The sequence below is a fragment of the Lissotriton vulgaris genome, chromosome 3_1, assembly GCF_964263255.1.
Source record: "Lissotriton vulgaris chromosome 3_1, aLisVul1.2, whole genome shotgun sequence".
In the NCBI taxonomy this organism is placed as follows: Eukaryota; Metazoa; Chordata; class Amphibia; order Caudata; family Salamandridae; genus Lissotriton; species Lissotriton vulgaris.
This window is the reverse complement of record NC_141689.1, coordinates 2,081,423,688-2,081,444,218: the sequence shown is the minus strand read 5'-3', so window position 1 is coordinate 2,081,444,218 and position 20,531 is coordinate 2,081,423,688. Positions and strand designations below refer to the sequence as shown.

General features: G+C 44.4%; 1 protein-coding gene across 1 annotated transcript in view; it reads right to left on the bottom strand.

Moving 5' to 3' along the window:
* PPAT (phosphoribosyl pyrophosphate amidotransferase) overlaps positions 1–20,531 on the bottom strand; it is a 335,241-nt gene that overhangs the window by 11,869 nt on the left and 302,841 nt on the right. Inside the window, exon 10 of the mRNA XM_086962610.1 lies at positions 11,342–11,462. Coding sequence (XP_086818736.1) covers positions 11,342–11,462 — 121 coding nt within the window. The remainder of the gene's footprint in view (positions 1–11,341; positions 11,463–20,531) is intronic.

Below are 20,531 nucleotides of genomic sequence, written 5' to 3'. Positions count from 1 at the left end.
ATACACCTCCCCCGGAAGTGCATCTGTCCCTGCCGCCTTATTATTTTTAATCTTCTTAAGAAAGCTTTTTATACCTTCATCAGAAATTGGGGCTTCCAACAGGTCCCAGCCTTCCCTTGACAAACTAGGTAGAGCCTTGGTTTTAAGCCAATCATGAATTAAGTCTATAGGGGGGGGGGGGGGGCATGTCTTCCTTATATAGCTTTGAAAATAAGGACAGAAGGCACCTCTGCATATCTTCCTGAAGGCAAGATGACTAACTACTCGTCTATATATAACTTATTGATGTTATTCCTCACTCTATCAGCTTTGATCTTCCGTGCGAGGGTAGCTCCTGCCTTTGCCATATTCATAATTTTCCATTTTATGAACTGCCCATTGGTCCCTCAATTTTTGATCTAATTTATCTCAACATGTCGAACGGTGGTGCTCCAAATCTTTACCGATTTGTGGTAGTTGATCAGGTAAGCAGCTAGATCTAGCCTTCTCTAGTCTAGAAATCTCTTTCTCCACCCTCTTAAATTCAGACGCCTCTACCCTGTTTTTGGAGCATATCCAGCTATGAAGCACTCCCCGGATAGGAGCCTTAAACGCATCCCAAACAAACTCAAGGGATGTTGAACTCAAATTCTCTGTGAAGTACTCCACAGACGATATTTTGATGAAACGGATTAACTCCTCATTTAATAACATTGCCCTTTTCGAAGTCCATCTCGGGGCAGCCCTTGGAGTCCCACTTTGGTACAAAAAAGATATTGGGGCATAGTCGGATAAAATAGAAGGCAGGATAGAGATATCTACTAAATACTCTAAAGATGACCTATCTGTAAGAATGTAATCTAGTCTAGAGGAGTGGCCATGCTTTTTGCTAAAAAGTGAAACCTGGTTCGTCCTTCTTCGATCTCCATAGGTCAACTAACCCAAGCTCGTGCATCAGGTTAATCATCGTCCGGCGGGTTCGCTGAGCTGAAACATACCGGCTAAGGTTGGACCTATCTTTAGAGGGATTAAGGAGGACAATAAAGTCCCCACCGATAATTACTGGGACAGTGATTTCTGCTAGCTCTGAGAAGATAAGTCGAATCGCCAGTGTAGGGGCCATAGTAGGACACTATGGCAAGTTCCGCCCCCCTCTATCGCTGCCTGCACCAGGATCCACCGCCCAGATTGATCTGTTAATGTAGCCCTTATAGTGCTTCCTAGGTTAGATCTAAACAGAACCGCTACACCCTTACTGTGGTTTGGTCGGAGCAACAAAAACTCTCCACCCACTTATATTTACTAAATGTAACTCTGGATTCGGCATTGCTCAGGTGGGTTTCTTGTAACAAGATAACCTGTGCAGAAGAATGCTCCAGATGTTTCATAATTAACCTCTGTCTACGGGGGCATCGCAGTCCATTAACATTCCAAGATATGAACTTTATGTTATTAGATGTCATTCGATACCAGGTTTCCCTAAAAAATTAAACAGACTTGAGAAGCATTTATGCTTATAGTGAAAAAGGAAATTTTTTGTATATTTTTTTACCCCAACAAAAGGAGATTTCCTTTCTGAGTATTATAACTTTATAATTGGCTAAAACATTCATTTAGGCTTCAATACAACAGCAATTACCCCAAATAGTCTAGTTCAAACAACACTAACAACTGTATGTATCAAAATATAGTTTTTATTTTGATATTGTCAAAGCAAAGAAAATACAATCATAAAATTTGCTAAACACATTAAAATCCTAATGATATCATAGTTACACAGAATCATAAAAATCCTTTTATGTACAATACATATTGGACAACACATTCAGTTCTTAAACAACCATAATATTCAAATGTACAGAAAAAACAATTAATAATTCATTTACAATAAAAACAATTTTGTCGACGCGTTTCGGTGATGTTTTCTTTAGAACACCTTCTTCAGGACTTTCTAAAGGATCTTCTTAATATTCAGGAGTGGTCCTTTTATACATTGCCACATCAGGGTACTGGAGTATTGTAATTGATGATAATGTTATCCCTCGCGTTGCGTCAGGGAATTTGTCATTGCATCAGTAAGTCGGCTAGTACAAGCAGCTTATCCCATTCACGTTTGTGATCCTTGTATCTCTCTAGATTGATACTCGGGTAACTCTGGGCTCTGTACTCCGTGGATCCGTTTGCCTGGCGTATGCACCTCCTTTTGTATTTTGGATGCTCTCGCCAACAGTCTCCTCTCCAACGTCCAGTCGTCTTGGCCCTTCCGTGTGGTATACGGAAGGGCCAAGACGACTGGACGTTGGAGAGGAGACTGTTGGCGAGAGCATCCAAAATACAAAAGGAGGTGCATACGCCAGGCAAACGGATCCACGGAGTACAGAGCCCAGAGTTACCCGAGTATCAATCTAGAGAGATACAAGGATCACAAACGTGAATGGGATAAGCTGCTTGTACTAGCCGACTTACTGATGCAATGACAAATTCCCTGACGCAACGCGAGGGATAACATTATCATCAATTACAATACTCCAGTACCCTGATGTGGCAATGTATAAAAGGACCACTCCTGAATATTAAGAAGATCCTTTAGAAAGTCCTGAAGAAGGTGTTCTAAAGAAAACATCACCGAAACGCGTCGACAAAATTGTTTTTATTGTATATGAATTATTAATTGTTTTTTCTGTACATTTGAATATTATGGTTGTTTAAGAACTGAATGTGTTGTCCAATATGTATTGTACATAAAAGGATTTTTATGATTCTGTGTAACTATGATGATATCATTAGGATTTTAATGTGTTTAGCAAATTTTATGATTGTATTTTCTTTGCTTTGACAATATCAAAATAAAAACTATATTTTGATACATACAGTTGTTAGTGTTGTTTGAACTAGACTATTTGGGGTAATTGCTGTTGTATTGAAGCCTAAATGAATGTTTTAGCCAATTATAAAGTTATAATACTCAGAAAGGAAATCTCCTTTTGTTGATTTATTTCCCGGTCCTTTCTGGGTTTTACAGGGAAATCTCTCCCCTTTTTTCAGTTATTTTTTTACCCCTGCAGCCCCACCGTGCTCCCCCTAACGACCACCCGCCCCCCCCCCCGTGACCACCCTCAACCATCTACACCCTAGGGGAACCCTCCCTTTTTTCCCGGGCATAAGCCCTTAGGCAGGAGCACCAGAGGTGTAACTATGAACATACTATTACGTTTAGTAGACTAACTTCTTTCCGGCATAACATGCCTCCATTTACTATCCCAATTCGACTCGTCCTTTTTTATTTTATCCTCATGTTTTCCTTTTCCTTTTCAATATTCCATGACGAACATGCACTACACTGGTTATACCTGCTTATTACACCTTACTGACACATCCACTTCCACCACTGCTTCCTCCCCCACATTCCTCTTTGATTTTCTCAATTAAGAAATCAACCTCATCAATAAGTCTCAAGTTATACATGTGATTATTCCACATGATGCGCAGTGACGCAGGGAATCTCAGTTGGGACTTGGCTCCCAGCGCATTCAGTATCATCATTCTCTTCCCCAGTTCCCACTGCTTGGGGGCGGTAATATGGGAAACATCTGAATTAATTGTGAAAGAGAAACCAGTAGAAAACAAGCATTGGAAATGCAATAGGTCTCGCACCATTAGAGTTAGTGCTTTTAGAATTGTTTATGGGTTTTTTTTGTAAATGTTTAGCATTTTTGTTTCCTGTAGCCAATGCTAAAGTATTACAAATAAAAAAAGCCATAAACATTTCTAAAAGCTCTAACTGAAATGGTCTGAGAACTATTGCACTGTGTGAGGGTGAGGGTGAGGGTGAGTGAGGGTGAGTGAGGGTGAGTGTGAGTGAGGGTGAGTGTGAGTGAGGGTGAGGGGTTGAGGGTGAGGGTGAGTGAGGGTGAGTGAGGGTGAGTGAGGGTGAGTGAGGGTGAGGGGGTGAGGTGTTGAGGGTGAGTGAGGGTGAGTGAGGTGTTGAGGGTGAGTGAGGGTGAGGGTGAGTGAGGGGTTTTGGGTGAGTGAGGGTGAGGGGGAGTAGTTGAGGCTGAGTGAGAGTGAGGGTGAGTGAGGGGTTGAGGGTGAGTGAGTGAGGGTGAGGGGTTGAGGGTGAGTGAGGGTGAGGGTGAGGGGTTGAGGGTGAGTGAGGATGAGTGAGAGTGAGGGTGAGTGAGGGGTTGAGGGTGAGGGGTTGAGGGTGAGTGAGGGGTTGAGGGTGAGTGAGGGTGGGTGAGGGGGAGGGGTCGAGGGGGAGGGGTTGAGGGTGAGTGAGGGTGAGTGAGTGAGAGTGAGGGGTTGAGGGTGAGTGAGTGAGGGTGAGGGGTTGAGGGTGGGTGAGTGAGGGTGAGGGTTTGAGGGTGAGGGGTTGAGGGTGAGTGAGTGAGGGTGAGGGGTTGAGGGTGAGGGGTTGGCGATTCTAAGGTGGCCCCTTACTGCAAAACTGGTTGCGGAAATCCTGGTGCATGAGCTGGACTGCTGCTGGGGCGCAGTCAGTGTGTGTGGAAAGCATCCAAATAAATATTGGAATGAGAAAGGCAGAAAGACAAAAATTGGGAGTAAGAACATGAGTGAGAGGGAGAGAAAGACAGAGGGCGTTATCAAATGAATGACAAATAAACTGAAACACAAATATAAAGATGCCGGAATATCGGAATTACGATAACATTAGAGGGTAGGAGGGAGAGAAAGGAAAACGGCGGGGCAAAGAGGAAAATATGGGAAGGAGGAACAGCGAGAGAAAACCATATAGGAGACAGAGGTGTGGAAATATAGAAGAAGTAATGCTGCGAGAGAGAGAGAGACCAAGAGAGTGCAGAAAAGTGAACCAAACCGATAGTGGAGAAGACAGTGATAAAACAAATGGGGATTTGGATAGAGAAGCAGGGACAGTGAGGAGGGAGGGTCGAAGGGGAGAGATCAAACGAGGGGAAAAAGAGAGAAAGGTACGTCAGGGGAAAGTAGAGCTTGGAGAGAGATGTCCTCTAGAGAGGAATAAGGAGATATGGAAGTAGTAGAAGAAGGAGAGATCAGTGGGGAGGGAAGTAAAATTAGGAAACCTGGAGGTGGAGGGAAGAGAGTGACAGAGAGAGAAGGGAAGGAGAAACAGGTAAAGAGAGGAGGAGGGAGTAGAAGAGGAAGTGGGGACTTAGGGAGGAAGAAATACAGGGAGAAGGTCTAAGAGATGAGAGGATGCAAGTTAATGAATAATAAAGAGGCGTGAGAGAGAGTGGAGGAGAAAGAATGAAAGAATGAGTTTTCTCAGGTGGAGTTAGGCTGGAAGGAGAGAGACCAAAAGAAGGAAAAAGAGAGTGTAACACACAGAGAGGGACGCTTATAGAGATGTGCAGACAGTTGGCAGAGGGAAAGGGAGAAGGGGAGAGCATTGGGAAGAGGCAAATGGAACTAGAGAGACGGAATGTCGAGGGAAGGAGTATGTGAAAGATCTAGAGAAAAGAGAGAGAGTAATAAAAGAAGAGGAAGCTATAGAGAAAAGGTTAAACAGGGAGAGGCGAAAGGAGAGTGGACGACTGAGAGGGAGGGGCACAGAAACTGAATGGAGTGGATAGGACGGGGTATAGAGAGAAGAGGGGGTAAAGAAAGAGTCAGTGAGGTGGAGTGAAACAGAGATGGAGAAAGAGACGGCAAAAAGAAAGGAAAGGCGTAAAAAAAAGGTGCGAGAGAGGGTGGAGGAATGAGAAGCCAAAGAGAGAGGACATTGGGAGAAATACATGTAGAGTGAAGCAAAAGAGAAAGAAAAAAAACAGAGACAACGTGTATACGTAAAAGGGGAGATGTTTCATCATAATTCAACTAAGAATAAAATTAAACTGATAGCAGCATGCGACTCCGAGTGCAGAAGCGTTCTATGTACAGAGACCTAACGTGAATAATTGTTTTACTCAGTTGCTGAAGTGGAATTAGTGAGCACACGCACAGGGCGAGCAGACAGACAAGGCGGCAGTCAGTATGAACTAGTAACAAAGTGCTCAGTAAAAGATTAGGAGGGAAGGAGCGAGGGGTTAGCAGGGAAAGGAGGGACGCGGGGAGGGGTGGGGGGAGAGAGCGCGAGTCTGTGTGTGAAGACAGTAAGGAGAGCAGCCTGTCAGAATATGGGCTGTACCTCCCCCTCCCTAATCATAGGTTTACTCATAGACAAAACTCCTTCCCTCTCCCATTCACTCACTCACTTCAGGCCAAGTCGTCCCCTCGCTCTCTCCCTCTCTCTGAAGTCCCCGAGACAGAGTCAGATCTCACTCCTCTGACAGCAACGTATCCGAAGAGCACTTATTTCTTTCTGAGAGGGAGAGAGCCTGCTCTGCAGAAACTTCACTGCAAACTTTTCATCATAATCCGCCTTTAGCCGGAGAGGAAGGAAAACGAGAAACCTGTGCGTGTTTGTGGGGCGAGGAGTTACACCAAAAAGCGAGGCACTTTTTAGCCAGAGGTTCACCACAGGCTGCTGCCAGGATGCTGCGCGTGCTTCTGCTGAGAGGATTGCTGCTGGGGCTCTGCTGGATTGCGACGAGGGCTTCCCCCACCCCGGGGACTGAGGGGCAGGGCTCGGTCACCGACTGCCCGTCCTGCGCCCTGGGCAGGCTGGAGAAGGCGGCTCCCTCCTCACAGGCGGACATGGTGGAGGCTGTCAAGAAGCACATCCTGAGCATGCTGCACATGCGGAGCCGGCCCAACATCACCCAGCCCGTGCCCAAGGCGGCCCTGCTCAACGCCATCAAGAAGCTGCACGTGGGCAAGGTGGGCCAGGACGGCTATGTGGAGATAGAGGACGACGTCGGGCGCCGGGCGGAGAGGAGCGAGCTGCTGGAGCAGACCTCGGAGATCATCACCTTCGCAGAGGCAGGTAGGTGGCCGCAGCCCCCTGGTCCCGGCCGGGCGCGAGCGCATGCACTGTGCCACATTCAGGAGCAGACTTGGGACCAGGCGTGAAGGGGGAGGCTGACCGGACAGGCGTGGACGGGGAAGGGTGACAGTGCCGGCGTGGAGAGAAAGGGTGACAGTGTCGGCGAGGACGCAGTGGCTGACAGGGACTGAGGTACGAACACTCTTGACCATTTTTACCCTAAAGACGGGCAGGTGATGTGCACACATACGCTTTGCAATGCGGATAGCAGAATTGATGAAGTAGAGCGCCACCCCCATAGGCATCTTACATTTTAGAGTTATGTAGTTGTGCAAATACATAGGTCACGCTAGGCAGCAGCTGTACTGGCATCTCTCGTGTATGCGCGCCCTGAGGCAGCCGATTCCGTCAGGCGGCGCTGAAAAGCGGGTGGCAGCAGGTAGTTTAATGCGGCAAGGGTGAATTGTTAAAATCCTAACGCTTCAGACTAGGTGCCCATCAGCAGCACCCTTCATATGGTGAGACAGCGTCACACATTTGCATCTTGAGGCACTGCACAGACAACAAGCGCTGGCAAAGTTCCTTGCCGAAAACGTGCAGGCGAGGTGCGACACGGCAGGACGGAAGGAAGAGAGGGGAGGGGGAGGAGAAATGCGACACGGCGGGAGGGGGCGGGCAGGGGAGGGGGCGGAGAGGGGAGAGGTGCGACACGACGGAAGGAAGAGAGGGGAGGGGGAGGAGAAATGCGACACGGCGGGAGGGGGCGGAGGGGTAAACAAAGACGGACGTGCACGCGCCCGTGACTTTTAAGGTCAATGCGCATGCGCATAAGCTTAATGCGCATGCGCATTGACCTTAAAACTCACGGGCACTGCAAGGAATCGCCACGATTCCTTGCAGTGCAGATAAAGTGTGGATAACTCGCAATAGTCTCGCTTTGCTCGATGCGCATGCGCATCGGCAACAGGCGAGACCTAAAGAGCTGCACTTTAACTGACCAGCTTTTAGAGCAAGAGACAAGATCCTCTCCTTAATGGTGTACGTTAGGAAGTTCACCAGGATTTTTCTGGGACGCTCTCTCCCCGGAACCCTCCTAAATGGGTCCTGGTGTACCCTCTGGATGTCCATGCTCAAGTCCAGGTCTACATCATAAGAGTCCTTAAGAATAGTAGCTATCAGGAGGGAGACGACAAAGTTCTTAATATCGCTCCCTTCTAGATCTTCCGGAACATTTAGAATCGAGGTTATTCTTCCTGGAATGATTTTCCAGCCGCTCTATGTCTTCTTTCAAGTCCTGATTCTGCTTGGGCATTTTACTTATTGAAGCCACAGACATATTCAAAGCATCCTTAATTTTTGGTAATTCTGCCTCAAGTACGTCCGTTCTTTTCGAGACCTCCTCCACTTTTTGAGCAAGCACCTCGCAGGAGGCCTGTATAGCTGCCTGGTTGGCCTCTGAAACCGTGAACCTCCTATTGATATCATCTCTCATACTTAAGAGGATATCGGCCAGTGACCCAGGAGAACCAGATGTATCTGCAGGCCCAGCTGCGGACTGGACAGATGGCGGGGATGGTGGCGATAAAGGAGACTGCTCAATCTCAGAGATCATATGTTATCTGCAGAGATTTTTGCCAGATGGGAGCCCTTCCCACATACGAAGTTGTAGTACTAAGGCACTCTTGTGGCCTGACACCCTGTGATGCCCTTTGACTACCAATTTTTTAATGGAGTTTGGGGTGTTGTTTTATCCTAGCCTGAATGTATGAGTCCAGCATATGCCTTGCTTGTCTTAAAGGTTTATTTCTTGTAATCTTTCAGTGGGAGTTGTCAGGGAGTAGAATAGCCTTGCCAAGAACAGAACGTGCGGGATGTGCATTTTGAAAAAATGAGAGGGAGGTGTGTGGAATGTACTTTTTGGTCTCGAAGCCCAGTGGTATAAGCAGTGGTGCACAAATGTGCACTGTGGTGTACATTGAGCGATGAAGTATGTGATGCTATAGGTACTGGTGCACACAGTTGCACTGTGTTGTACATTGAGAGATGAAGTATGTGAAGCTATAAGCAGTGGTGCACAAATGTGCATTGTGTTGTACATTGACAAGTATTATGAAGTTCTTACTATTGGGTTTGACATGGCTCCATGTCATCCTGAATTCTGACTGCCTAGCTGGAGCTTCATCTGCGTACACAGCCACACTTGCAAGTTGTTTGGGTTAATCACGTTCAAGGATTGTTTCGCGAGAGATTGCTTAATGTACCCTGGAAGGCTTTTGTAAGCTTCGTCAAGAAAAGGCTGGAACATGCGAGATTCTAGATGAGACGTGGGAACTACTTTCTGCCATGGGATGCTAGCTTGGAAGCTGGCTAGTCCTGGTAAGATTCCTTTGGCGCAGGGAGGAACCCTCTCAAACCGTTTAGTGTTATTTTGAGATTATAAAGCGGAGGGTTGTTGACTTAGAAACTAGGATTTTGGAATCCGAATGGGGACGAACGCGTCTACTTCGATACAGCAGAACCCTGGTTGCGGAGGCTTTTATCCCCGGCTGTTAATCCCCCGGTCAGGAGTGGGCTAAGATGCTTTATTTGCGCCAGGTGATGTGTGGCCAGTGGCATGGATCATTTGAGGTGTTTTCTTTGTGATTCAGTGTATATCTTTTTCTGATCTCTTGCAGGATGTCCAATTATATTTGCTTGAGTCGTATCGCATTATTTGATGCTTGTTTATTCATCAGTATTATTCATGCATTTAACTGTTGCATGTACCTAGTGTGTTGTTATTGCTTGCATATAAATACGAATCTATATGCATATTTGAATTTCTGCATTTGGCATCTGGGAAAGCCTTTTCTATTAGAGAGCACTGTGTAAAATAAAACCGCAACCCTTATTCTAAAAAGAGTCTTTGCACTTTGTAAAATAAAACCCTTTTCTAAAAGGTGTTGTTTTGTGTTTGTCTCCTGCTTCGCCGTAGTTTGAGCCATTGTGTGGGAGATTCTGTATTATCTGAAAGGCGAAGCAAGACAGAAGTTACTGTGGGAAGCAACTTGGATTTGTCCTCCCCAGAAAGATAAGGAGCATGTATCTCAGAGATTCTCATTCCAAATGACAGTGTCTTCTTGTCTGGGCAGCCTGCATATATATCCTTAGCTCTATCACTTTTCAGATCCCTCACTTCGAATGGAAACTTTAAAAATTAGAATAGGCCGTAATACTCTCGCAGCCATTATGTATCTGGTTGGGAAAATAAGAGATATTGTTTATGCACTTTGCAAAGGAAATGTACTATTACTCATGTATTAATTGATGGTCCTTTTTTTATCCCAAGCGATGGAAATTTTGAATACCTTTATTTTTAAAATATGGTGCAATGTCTCACCCTCTTGTAACGGATGATCTTATGAGTATGCACTTTCTTGATGTAACTGTGGGTGTGGGACTTGAAATGAGGCAAGGACTCGTATTTGTATGAAGGACAAACATCCCAATAAACTTAAAATTTTAACCTAAAACCGAACCTTGGAGTTTGAAAAGAATAGGGTTCTACAAGACGATATTCTTTTCTATCATGAGTCTTATTTTTTTGCAACAACTGCCACATGTTTCGCATGCCATGGCTCTTTCAAGGCTGCATTTACTGTAAGTGACAAGTACCACTGGTAAAAGTAAGTGACTTTTAGACAAAAGGGTCAGTATTTTTAATACGAGCCATTAGTCTGAGATGGCTCTTAGTAAGTAGTTGAACGTTGGTGATCTAACAATCTCTTATCAAGGTACAGGCTTATAATTGGAGTAGCATTCCTGATCTGCCAAAAAGTGGTGCCCTCTACAAGAGAGCCAGGCAAATAAGTTGTGACATATCTCTTCACTTCAGCCTACAATGACAAGGCTGCTGGGAGACAGGTTGAAGATAAAGAACTGTATTCACCAAGGAGAGGCTCAATGGTATGCACACTACTTGCCAGTAAATATAGTAAATGCCCATTTCATGCAGGTTTTACATAATATGGAAGACAATATAAAGAGTAAGGTTATTGTCTCCTCAGCCCTTTTCCATTCTCTGCAAATTTTGCAACTCTTGTGAAATAAAATTATTAAGAACATTTGCAGTTGGGATTTATTTTAGGTGTTGACATTTCACTATTTTGTCCCCATCTCTACGTCCCTCACATGTGACAACCCTGAAAGAAAGGTATTGATAACATTTTCAGGTAAAATGTCCTTTTGTTGGCATTAATCTTTCTACTGGGTTATATAGTCATAGGTAAGTCATATAAAAGCAAATCTCCAATACCACAAACAATAAATGATCTAGACACCACCCAACGAACGTTATGCAGCAAGAATGACCACATATCATGCCAACATGCAATGCTATAAAAATTGCACATTTTAAAAGATGCTATTTTAACAAGAAGTATATACAACGTTACCAGTGTTACAATTTATCACTAGGATTTACCTTCAAGCAAAGAAATAAAAGCATACACCATTTACCTATATAACCAGCTAAGTCCTCAAATTCAGGCTTATTGGCAATCAGCTCTTCTTTAGTTGGAATATTTATACCCATGTAACAAGGAAATCGTATTGGTGGCGAAGCAACGCGGATGTGCACCTGAAACAAAAAAAGATGCATACCAATAAATATCAATAAGTAAGGTCACACAAGTCACATAACTTAAGTCACATCAACCCGTAGAAATTTTCTAAAACCCACCTATAAACAAAGCTACACTTTTTAAGGTGTGTAATACAGGTAGAGGGTGATGTGGGGAAAACAGAGGACACTTCATCTGAAAGCAAGATACTCTCCATCATATTTAAACTAATCTTCTTACATATAGAACATGGATTGGGAATCATGGCAAGATAAAAGAACAATTTCAGGGAAAGCGGATAGGTACCACGAGAAGGATTTGCAAGGTTATAAGCAAAATGTAAAACCTCTAAAAATATCGTCATCTAAAGAAATCATGTCTCGTTTTCTTTCCAGCAGGTCCAAACTAGGGATGTTAAGGAAACATCCTTAATCTTCCCTCAACCAAATTTAACAGCAGGTCACGTGCCTTCTCACACATCCTGGACAGTAGAAACATGGAGACATTAACAGGAAGCAGTGTCTTAGGCTGCTGTTGAAGGCGGAGTGATCCACCCAGTTGACGTGTCCATCCTGAAGGCCCTGTTGCAGTCCCAGTGCATTTCCAGCAGAATACTGCCATCAAATCAGAGGCAGAAAAGTTTTCATCTTCGAACGGGAAAAGAACATCGTAAAATGGCAAGTCTAGTTAAGGAACTAAGAGAAGAATTGCTATTGGAGTGGCAGATTTATTTTGACGTGCAACCCAAGAGTTCAACAAAAGTCAAAAGGGATAAAGTTCCAATAGTGCTATTAGCAAGAACACTTTGATAAACACGTTTAGCTAAAGACAATATCTGGTGCAGAATGAGAATATGGATGGATAATATTTTAGATGCTCAAAGTATTAATAGCACAGAGGAATTATTGCAACAACATAACCAAAAGGCTTAGAAGTAACTGCCAGTTACAGCAAGTTATCCAAGACAATGGCAGATAGGCCTATCCAATATAGTGGCAGTCTTGCACGCCCTCTGCTTCAAGGATCACTAACTAGAGAAACAAATCCTCAACAAATCTGGCCACTGTGGGCTGAGGACTTTTCGGCCACCCTCTGATGCTCATTTAGATGTCTTATGTCCTCATGGATATAAAAAGGTATTTCAATCAGCCTGGTCTGCAGGGCTTGCAAGAGGGGGGGGGATCCCGGGATTCCACTGAAATTATGCATTTATGTATCCGCATTTCTTTTTATCTGCATTGTTCCAGCTACAGGAACAATGGAGTACTTCACAGGTAACAAGCAAGTAATACATTAACAGGCATTAGCTTTCTTGTTCTGAGAATCTGAAAAGTGGAAAAGTAAGGGGGTGCTAGGTAGGAGAAGGCTTAATTTAGAGTTGTACATATTTTAGCTTTCGAGCAATATACAATCTGTTTATTATGGCCTGACTTAATAGTGCAGCTGTCACCAGACAATGTGAGAACCACCAAGAGAGGGCTTTTGCTCTGCCCACATGTTGGAAGCCAGAAGTACATGTTATAGTTAGGCAGAAGCTGTGTGCCTCCAGACAAATGTGTTTGCCCAACACTGATCTGCGAACATTTTATTTATCCAGCTGCCTGAGCTTGACCTTTAAGGGGCCCCCACATGCTATTGTAATGCTAATAAAGTCTATTGGATAACTAGATAATTTATGGTGTTTTTCTCTGGCAGCATCCCAGATGGGAGGAGGTAGTCATTATCGAACATGGATTTTTCATGATTGGCTTGACAGTGCATTCATAAGCCAGACCTATTGCCATTGTCCATGCTTCTTGTTTCATGGTTTCTCCTGAAATGTGGAGTTTGGTTTGATTTCGCAAGGAGGGTAGTCTTGAATGGATGTCTTTGCTTTACATGCACTGTATTTTTAAGTTGATACTAGCTTCATGAGATAACCCATTAAGACCTTTCTGAACGGGTGTAATTTGATTATATTTCTACCTCTGACCAATTCAGTGCCTGTGTGAAATATGGCATTTCAGAGGTGCTAATGATGTGATGAGTCTAAAGGTATGTGCCAGCACTCAATGGTAAAGTCTAGGGAGTTAGCATGGTCGATGAATGAAGGTGAGAAGCAAAAGGCTACTTAGGAAAGGTGGTGAAGAATATTTGGAAAACTGAAGGTGATTTTAGCATGGTAAAGTTCCAGAGAAAAGAAGTACATAAAGTTTATTAAATACTCCTGCAATGTTTTTAGGATTTCAATATTTTGATGGACATGACACTGTCAGGTAGAAATAGATGTAATGTAATGTAATGGCCCATTTATAACGCGCTAACAATCGCTCCAAGGAGCATCTCGGCGCCAGATGTTATTTGCATACTCCTAATGTGCCAAATCCCATCAACATTGACTCCAGTGGCACAAGGCACAGAAAAAAAGTCTTGTAGAACCTCCTGGAGTCGGTTTCAAAATAGCATGGCTTTTATTTTTGGTACTGAAATTGGTACCTGTGTAGCATCTCAGCTCCTTTTGGTAGTCCGCAGAATTACTTTTAAAACTTTTCCATTATAGTCAGAAGCCTGATTTGGAGGGCAAGAACGACTGGCCGGTACAGTACGATAGCTAGTAATTATTTGGAAGTTGCTACAGGGTTCCCCAGATGAACAACGCCGGACTGGGAATCGAAACCAGCGAAACCAGCCCTGGCAATGAGCTGCAGGAGTAAAAGGTAGCAACACCTGTGCTTAGGCTGCAATCAGCCTCTCGACCTCGGAGCCACTTTGTCTAGGTAGGTATGCTGGATAATACAACACAAAGACACAGATATCTGGCTATTTAGAGAGCAAACAGCCTCACTACAACCTTCATTGCAACAAGCATACTTGAGGATTTGCTGAAATGTGCATAGTGGCCTCGGTGTTTTTTTGCCTTATTGACTTTGCTGCGGTGGTAAACATGAAGTGAGACTTTAAACAGTGAAGCAATGCGGGTCCCCTAGTTTTGCCAAATAATGAAGATTTTGCTTGCTTCTCAAAGCAGTTTATTAACATTTTACTGAAGATAAGAATGCAGATGCTCATGGTTCACAGAACCCTGCCAGACGGAGGGTATTAGCTACCTCAGTTTTGGTGGCATTTGAGTGTTAACACTACCATGATCATGAAGAAAGAAATGTTATTCTACTACATTTGGCTGAGAAATATTGGACTGATCCATTTGCTAAAACCTGAACACCTACAAAGTGCGGCCAACCAATGTTAATTGAATGTTGTATGCCTCGGAGATCATGAGGTTCGATAGGGAAGTGGTGCCTGAAAGAATTGAACAAAGGCACATTTTATACTTTTCCAATTATCTCACATACAAATTAAGGATCATAAAGATAATTACGCTTTTCTTTTTGTGAGCTTTCCAAGTTGTGTCTACTATCCTATCTAATGGCCACACGTTTGTTTCGTCAGCTTTTGCTAATCGGAATTACTATTAGTCCAAACACTTATTCCCATCATCAATAAGCACAGGAGAGACAGGCAACCATATTGGTTATATATATATATATATATATATATATACATACACACACATACACACACACACACTGAAATGTCATTTATATCAAATAAAAATACAATAGAAATAAAGCTGCAGTTCCCCAGTTATTCCACTCGCACATCCGAGAGTCACCGGCATCTGAGCATACATTGCTGAGAAAGCGCTCTTAGCAAAAAGAAATGTTCGAAATCACAATCTTATCTCCCTATTTGCTGCCCAAAGCACATCGACCTTGTTTTTAGTGACCTTGTATGGCAACAAAAACACTTGGAAAACAGCACACATTTTACTCGGGAGCGCAGTGTGCCTGACCAAAGTCAACATTTATTTAACAATGTCTAAAAAAGTCGTAGGGTCCATAATTTATACTTGCATGTTTTACAATCCTGGACCTTTTCAATTCATGATGTTTAAAACAACCCATTTTTTGTTTTTAAAAAACATACTTTAATTTACTGATATAATTAATTTTTTTAGATATTTTTTTTACTATTGGTGCTTTAGCAATTCGTACCGTATGCTAAGGAGAACGTAAGATGGAGAAGATAAAAATAAAAAGCATTGGCATAGCCAATAGGTCTCACCTTTGGGACCTTATAAGTATTTAGCTAAGCAGCATATTATCCTGGATGCTACCATATCTACTGAGATGTAACATTCAGACAGCACTTCATTCCGGTGACAAGGCTGTAAAGCGCTCATTGAGAGTTCTCAGTTTGAATGACGTTATTATTTATTTGACGTTCTATATAGCGAAGACAATTTTATGACTATGTAAAAATGTAATCCGTACAACTACAAGAGGATTTAATCACAGTGCAAAATCACATTAACTTAACTGTATCAAGCAAGAGAGTGACTAACTGGACTTTTGCCTGTTGTGTGTGTGTGTGTGTGGGGGGGGGGAGGGAGGGGGGGCAAGGGGATATCAAAGAAATCGGGGCATGGATGGGGGGAGAGAGAAGAAAGCAGATGACAGAGTCCAAGGCATCCTGGTAGATTAACATACAGGTGCTTGTGTTGCCTTTGCCTAATCGGTCTGTGGTTCAGGCATTTTTTCAAGGATTGACACAATTTTGCACATATACATGTTTTGAGCATGCAGATAAGAAACAAGCAACACTCCGTCTCAAAGTTCATGGCAGTCAGCTGCCCAGGGTGACTTTCTATTCGCCCCTGGACCAAGATGCCCCATTCTGGCGTGGGACGCCGATGAAACGGAGCATCAGTTTATAATCCATTTAACAGATTTCACCACAAAAGCTTTCCAGGGGCCCGCAGAACAGCGGTGAAAGGAGGTGTGCCCTGATTTGGTCATGGAAATTACAGAAGCAAAGGTCAGGGGTTTCTAAGCTACTCTTCTTTTCATCTGTAACCATTTCGTATAAATATTTGGTGGTGCTGAAAGTACTTACAGAGCACGCGTTTATTTCTCATGTGAAAATCATTGACTTTTAGTCTTTTCTTCATACCCACACTTCTATGTTACTCTCATTTACTATCTGGAAACACGATCACAACAGTCAGTCCTGAAAACCACCTAAATGAAAGGACCAAGCCAGACCGTTATGGTAGCCATACACTCACAGAACTATGTACACAGATGCCCATTAGAGCCTTGTGTTTAAATACCACTGAGGCGTCAAGTGCACCTCGTTTTCAAAACCAGAAACAAAAAAAATAGTAACTTGCATTTCTCACTCACCCAGTACCTGTCCTCAGTACCCCTCGATGAACACAGTTTTCAAAGTCACAGTCAGTACCCCTCAGTGAATGCAGTAGTCAGGGCTCACTCCATCAGTACCTGCCCTCAGTACCCCTCAGTGAACACAGTAGTCGGGGCTCACTCCGTCAGTACCTGCCCTCAGTACCCCTCAGTGAACCCAGTCTTCAGGGCTCACTCAGTTAGTACCTGCCCTTCGTACCCCTCAGTGAATCCAGTCTTCAATTCTCACTCCGTCAGTACCTGCCCTCAGTGAACCCAGTCTTCAGGGCTTACTTCATCAGTACCGCTCAGTGAGCAGAGTCTTCAATGCTCACTCCGTCAGTACCTGCCCTCAGTACCCCTTAGGGAATACAGTCTTCAGGGCTCACTTTGTCAGTACCTGCCCTCAGTACCCCTCAGTGAACCCAGACTTCAGGGTCACTTGGTTAGTATATGCCCTCAGTACCCCTCACTCAACACAGTCTTCAATGCTGAATTGGTCCGTATCAGTCCTGAGAGACCCTCGGTGAGTACCAGTCCTCCGTGCCCTTCGCTCAGTGCCAGTCTGCATAATCCCTCTCCAGTGACAGTCCTTAGTGCTCCTCTGTTAGTAGCAGTCCTCAGTGCCAGTCTTCGGTACACCTTGCTCTAAACCTGTCCACAGTGCCCCTCTGTGAGTACCAATCCTCAAGACAGTCTGAGTACCAATCCTCCGTGCCAGTCCTCAGTGCCCTCCACTATCATTCAAACATTGCCAGTCCGCAATGCCTCTCCATGGATAGCACTCCCTCAGCACCTCTCTCTCAGTGACAGAATGTGCGTGTTTGTGAGATATGTTGTACCACCAGTACTTTTTTTTTAATTCATCAATTAAGCGTGCTAAAGCATACTTCCTCTTCTGACGCATTAGGTAGTGGTAGTCAGCAGCGTGCATGGCCTATACACCATAGAGCGTTTACATTTTAGTGTATATATAGATTTTTTTTGTTTTATAACGGACTGAACTAATGTATTTCTCTTCTATTTTATTATCAATTCTAATTTGTTTAGTAATATTGAAAGAGGTGCTGGCTAAAATTAACAAAAATGTTCATTTCTGGCGGAATTATTCAGAGTTCTGAGCTTTCCGTGCCAGAGTAGATCGTCCAGTCCAAGTTTTCGCTTTACACTCAGGGATTTGTAGTCCTGTTAAAAACCTGGACCGGACGATCTACTCTCGACTCGAGCCCTGCCTTCTACCCTCACCCAACACACCATAAATCCAGCCGTTTTGTAATTAATCAACTGCACATTCAGCCCTCCTTTGCATGTACTTTCACCATATGTATATAGCCACAAAATAATTACCCACATCAAACACATGCAGTCCTTGAATTTTCTGAAGAGTTTGTGCTTACTCTGAAAAATTTGCCTACAAGAAACTAGAGCCTGTTTTTCTTATACCCGATGCCTAACAAGGATTTATCTAGACTCCTTTTATGGTTTAAATATCAACAAACATGTGAAGGTGGCGTCATCAACTAATATGGCAGAATAGACGTGCCACATTAATGCCTGTTTATCGGATCAATCCGGCGGCCCTGGTTGAGCAAAGTTCCTGCAGAGTGTGGCATTACACCCCTGCACCTCGCCTGCATTTAGGGAAGAGCCCCTGCCCTCTGCAGCAGCTGGCGGACGGTCTTGACACTGGGCCGCAGGTACAGTCTGGTGCTACACTGTGCTATCGGGGGTCAGCGTTACTCGGAGGCAGGCTGGAGTGCCCAGCAGAGAGATGCTTGCGCTGAGTGCCCAGAGGAGGCATCTGGGCTATTGGTGGGCTGATGCCCCAGTTGCTTGAAAACGAAGGATAGGTGAGGCTAAGGCAGGGCCTGTGCTGCAGTGGAGAAACAGGGAGGTTGCCCGTGTGAGTTGTCAGCGGGCAGAGCGCCGACAGGGAACTGCAGAGCTCCTTTCTTTATACAGTGCCTCTGCCCTATTCAGAAGTGCCTAACGCCTGGAAGGGGGTGTGGATGGCTCCCAGACACAAAAAGACGGGAGCCGGCTGCATCAGGTGCCGCTGGTGAGCCCGATATGGCCGCACGTGGCCCTGCAAACCGGCTTCAGCATTGTATTACCCCATCCCCTGCCACCTTCTTGTATCATCTGGGGACAGAGCCGTTTCTACCATTAACTCCATCGCTGCAGTGGCAATTCCGCCGCAGCACTGGGGGGGAAGGGCCGCGGTTCCGTCATGGCCCCGCCCGCTCAATAGAACGCGCCGCGCAGGCTTGGCGGCAGAGCCATGACGGAACCGTTCCGTCATGAGCACAGCGCAACCGCGGCTCATGACGGAGCGGCTCCGTCATGAGCATGCAACGGGTTAAGCAAGACTAGGCGGCTGCCTAGCTTTACTTTTGTAGGTTCAAATAAAAAAAATAATTCCCCTTTTGCCGCCCTAGCCTTTTAGCCGCCCTAGGCGGCCGCCTAGTCTTGCCTAATGGTAGAAACGGCCATCATCACGTACGTATCAACAGAAAACGGACTTAAGACAAGTACAGCACACAACTGTTTGCTTCTAGCACCCTTTAACCCAGAGGAGCTTAGGAAAGAGCTGGCCGTGTTGTGCTTCTTTTGACATGCACACTTCACTCGACAAAAAAACAATGTGAACTTGTGTATTGTGACCCGTGGTCATATAAAGCGGTTCAATAGCTTTGGGTCTGGGCGAGTCCGAACTATATCAAAATGCAACTAGGCTGCAGCAATATAAAAAGATGGCTGATGCTGCTTTGGAGCACATAATATTTGTGCGTTCCAAATGAGTGCCAGCTATTTTAAATGCGGATCTCAAGGGAAGTGGACTTAGCGTAAGGGATAGAACAGCCAACGTTGCTGCTAGGGCTAGAGCAGTTAAAGAGTATCAGCAGGAGGATGAATACCCTAAGTTTCTGGATAAATATGTGTGTGTAATGCAACTGGCGCTCCTGTAAGGCGCTACGATACTTTGGGGTGGACCACGCACTGTGTAAAATACTACTTTTAAAAAAGCACGTAAATTACAAATACGTGAACACGGGTAAGCCTTGCTGGGATGATGGGGGGGTGGGGGGGGGGAGAAGCTCCTCTAGTGAAAACACGTTGGTATGCTATTGGAAAATGAAAATGCCATCAGCTGAGTATGTTTAAATCCAAACGTCCAAAAACGTAAAATTCAATGAGCAGACAGACAAAAAAAATAGCACGCCGAACGTAACAGAAATAGACAGAAAGGGAAAACGATATGTATTAGAGCCAGTCGCAATGGGAGGGAACAAAACACCAAAAGGAGGGACAAATAAAACCAATGCACCAATGAAAACCGAGGATTTCCAAACGGCACACCAAGGAACGAATAAAAAAACTACAGCTGTGCTCGAAGCCGCCGGAGTCTATACAGCATGTCTCAAAGAGAAAGCACTTGCGCTGCCTTGGCGAGATCTGAAAAAAGATTCACTTTAATAACCTAGCCTGATTTAATCAGGTCAGCAAAAGAAACTCGTATGAGCACTTTATTCTTTTTTTGTTAATTCTAGGCCCAAAAATCATCTAATGAGAGTGAGTAGCAAGTGCGTCGCTATCAGCCACGCTCCATGGGGTTTGAGAGATTTGCCTGAAAGAAAATTTTGGAAAACAAAGTTAAACCCAAGTATTTTACAGCACATGTTCAAATAAACTGTCTAATAAGCCACATAAGTTAGCCCGGCAGTTCTGATGGAGCACTCAAAAAATTATTAAGTTATTTACCTTCTGTAACAATCTCATTGGCTGGATACTATACATGCAGATCCCTCACCTCTTTAATCAGGTTTGTTATCAGACTTGAAATAGATCTCCTGCACAGAT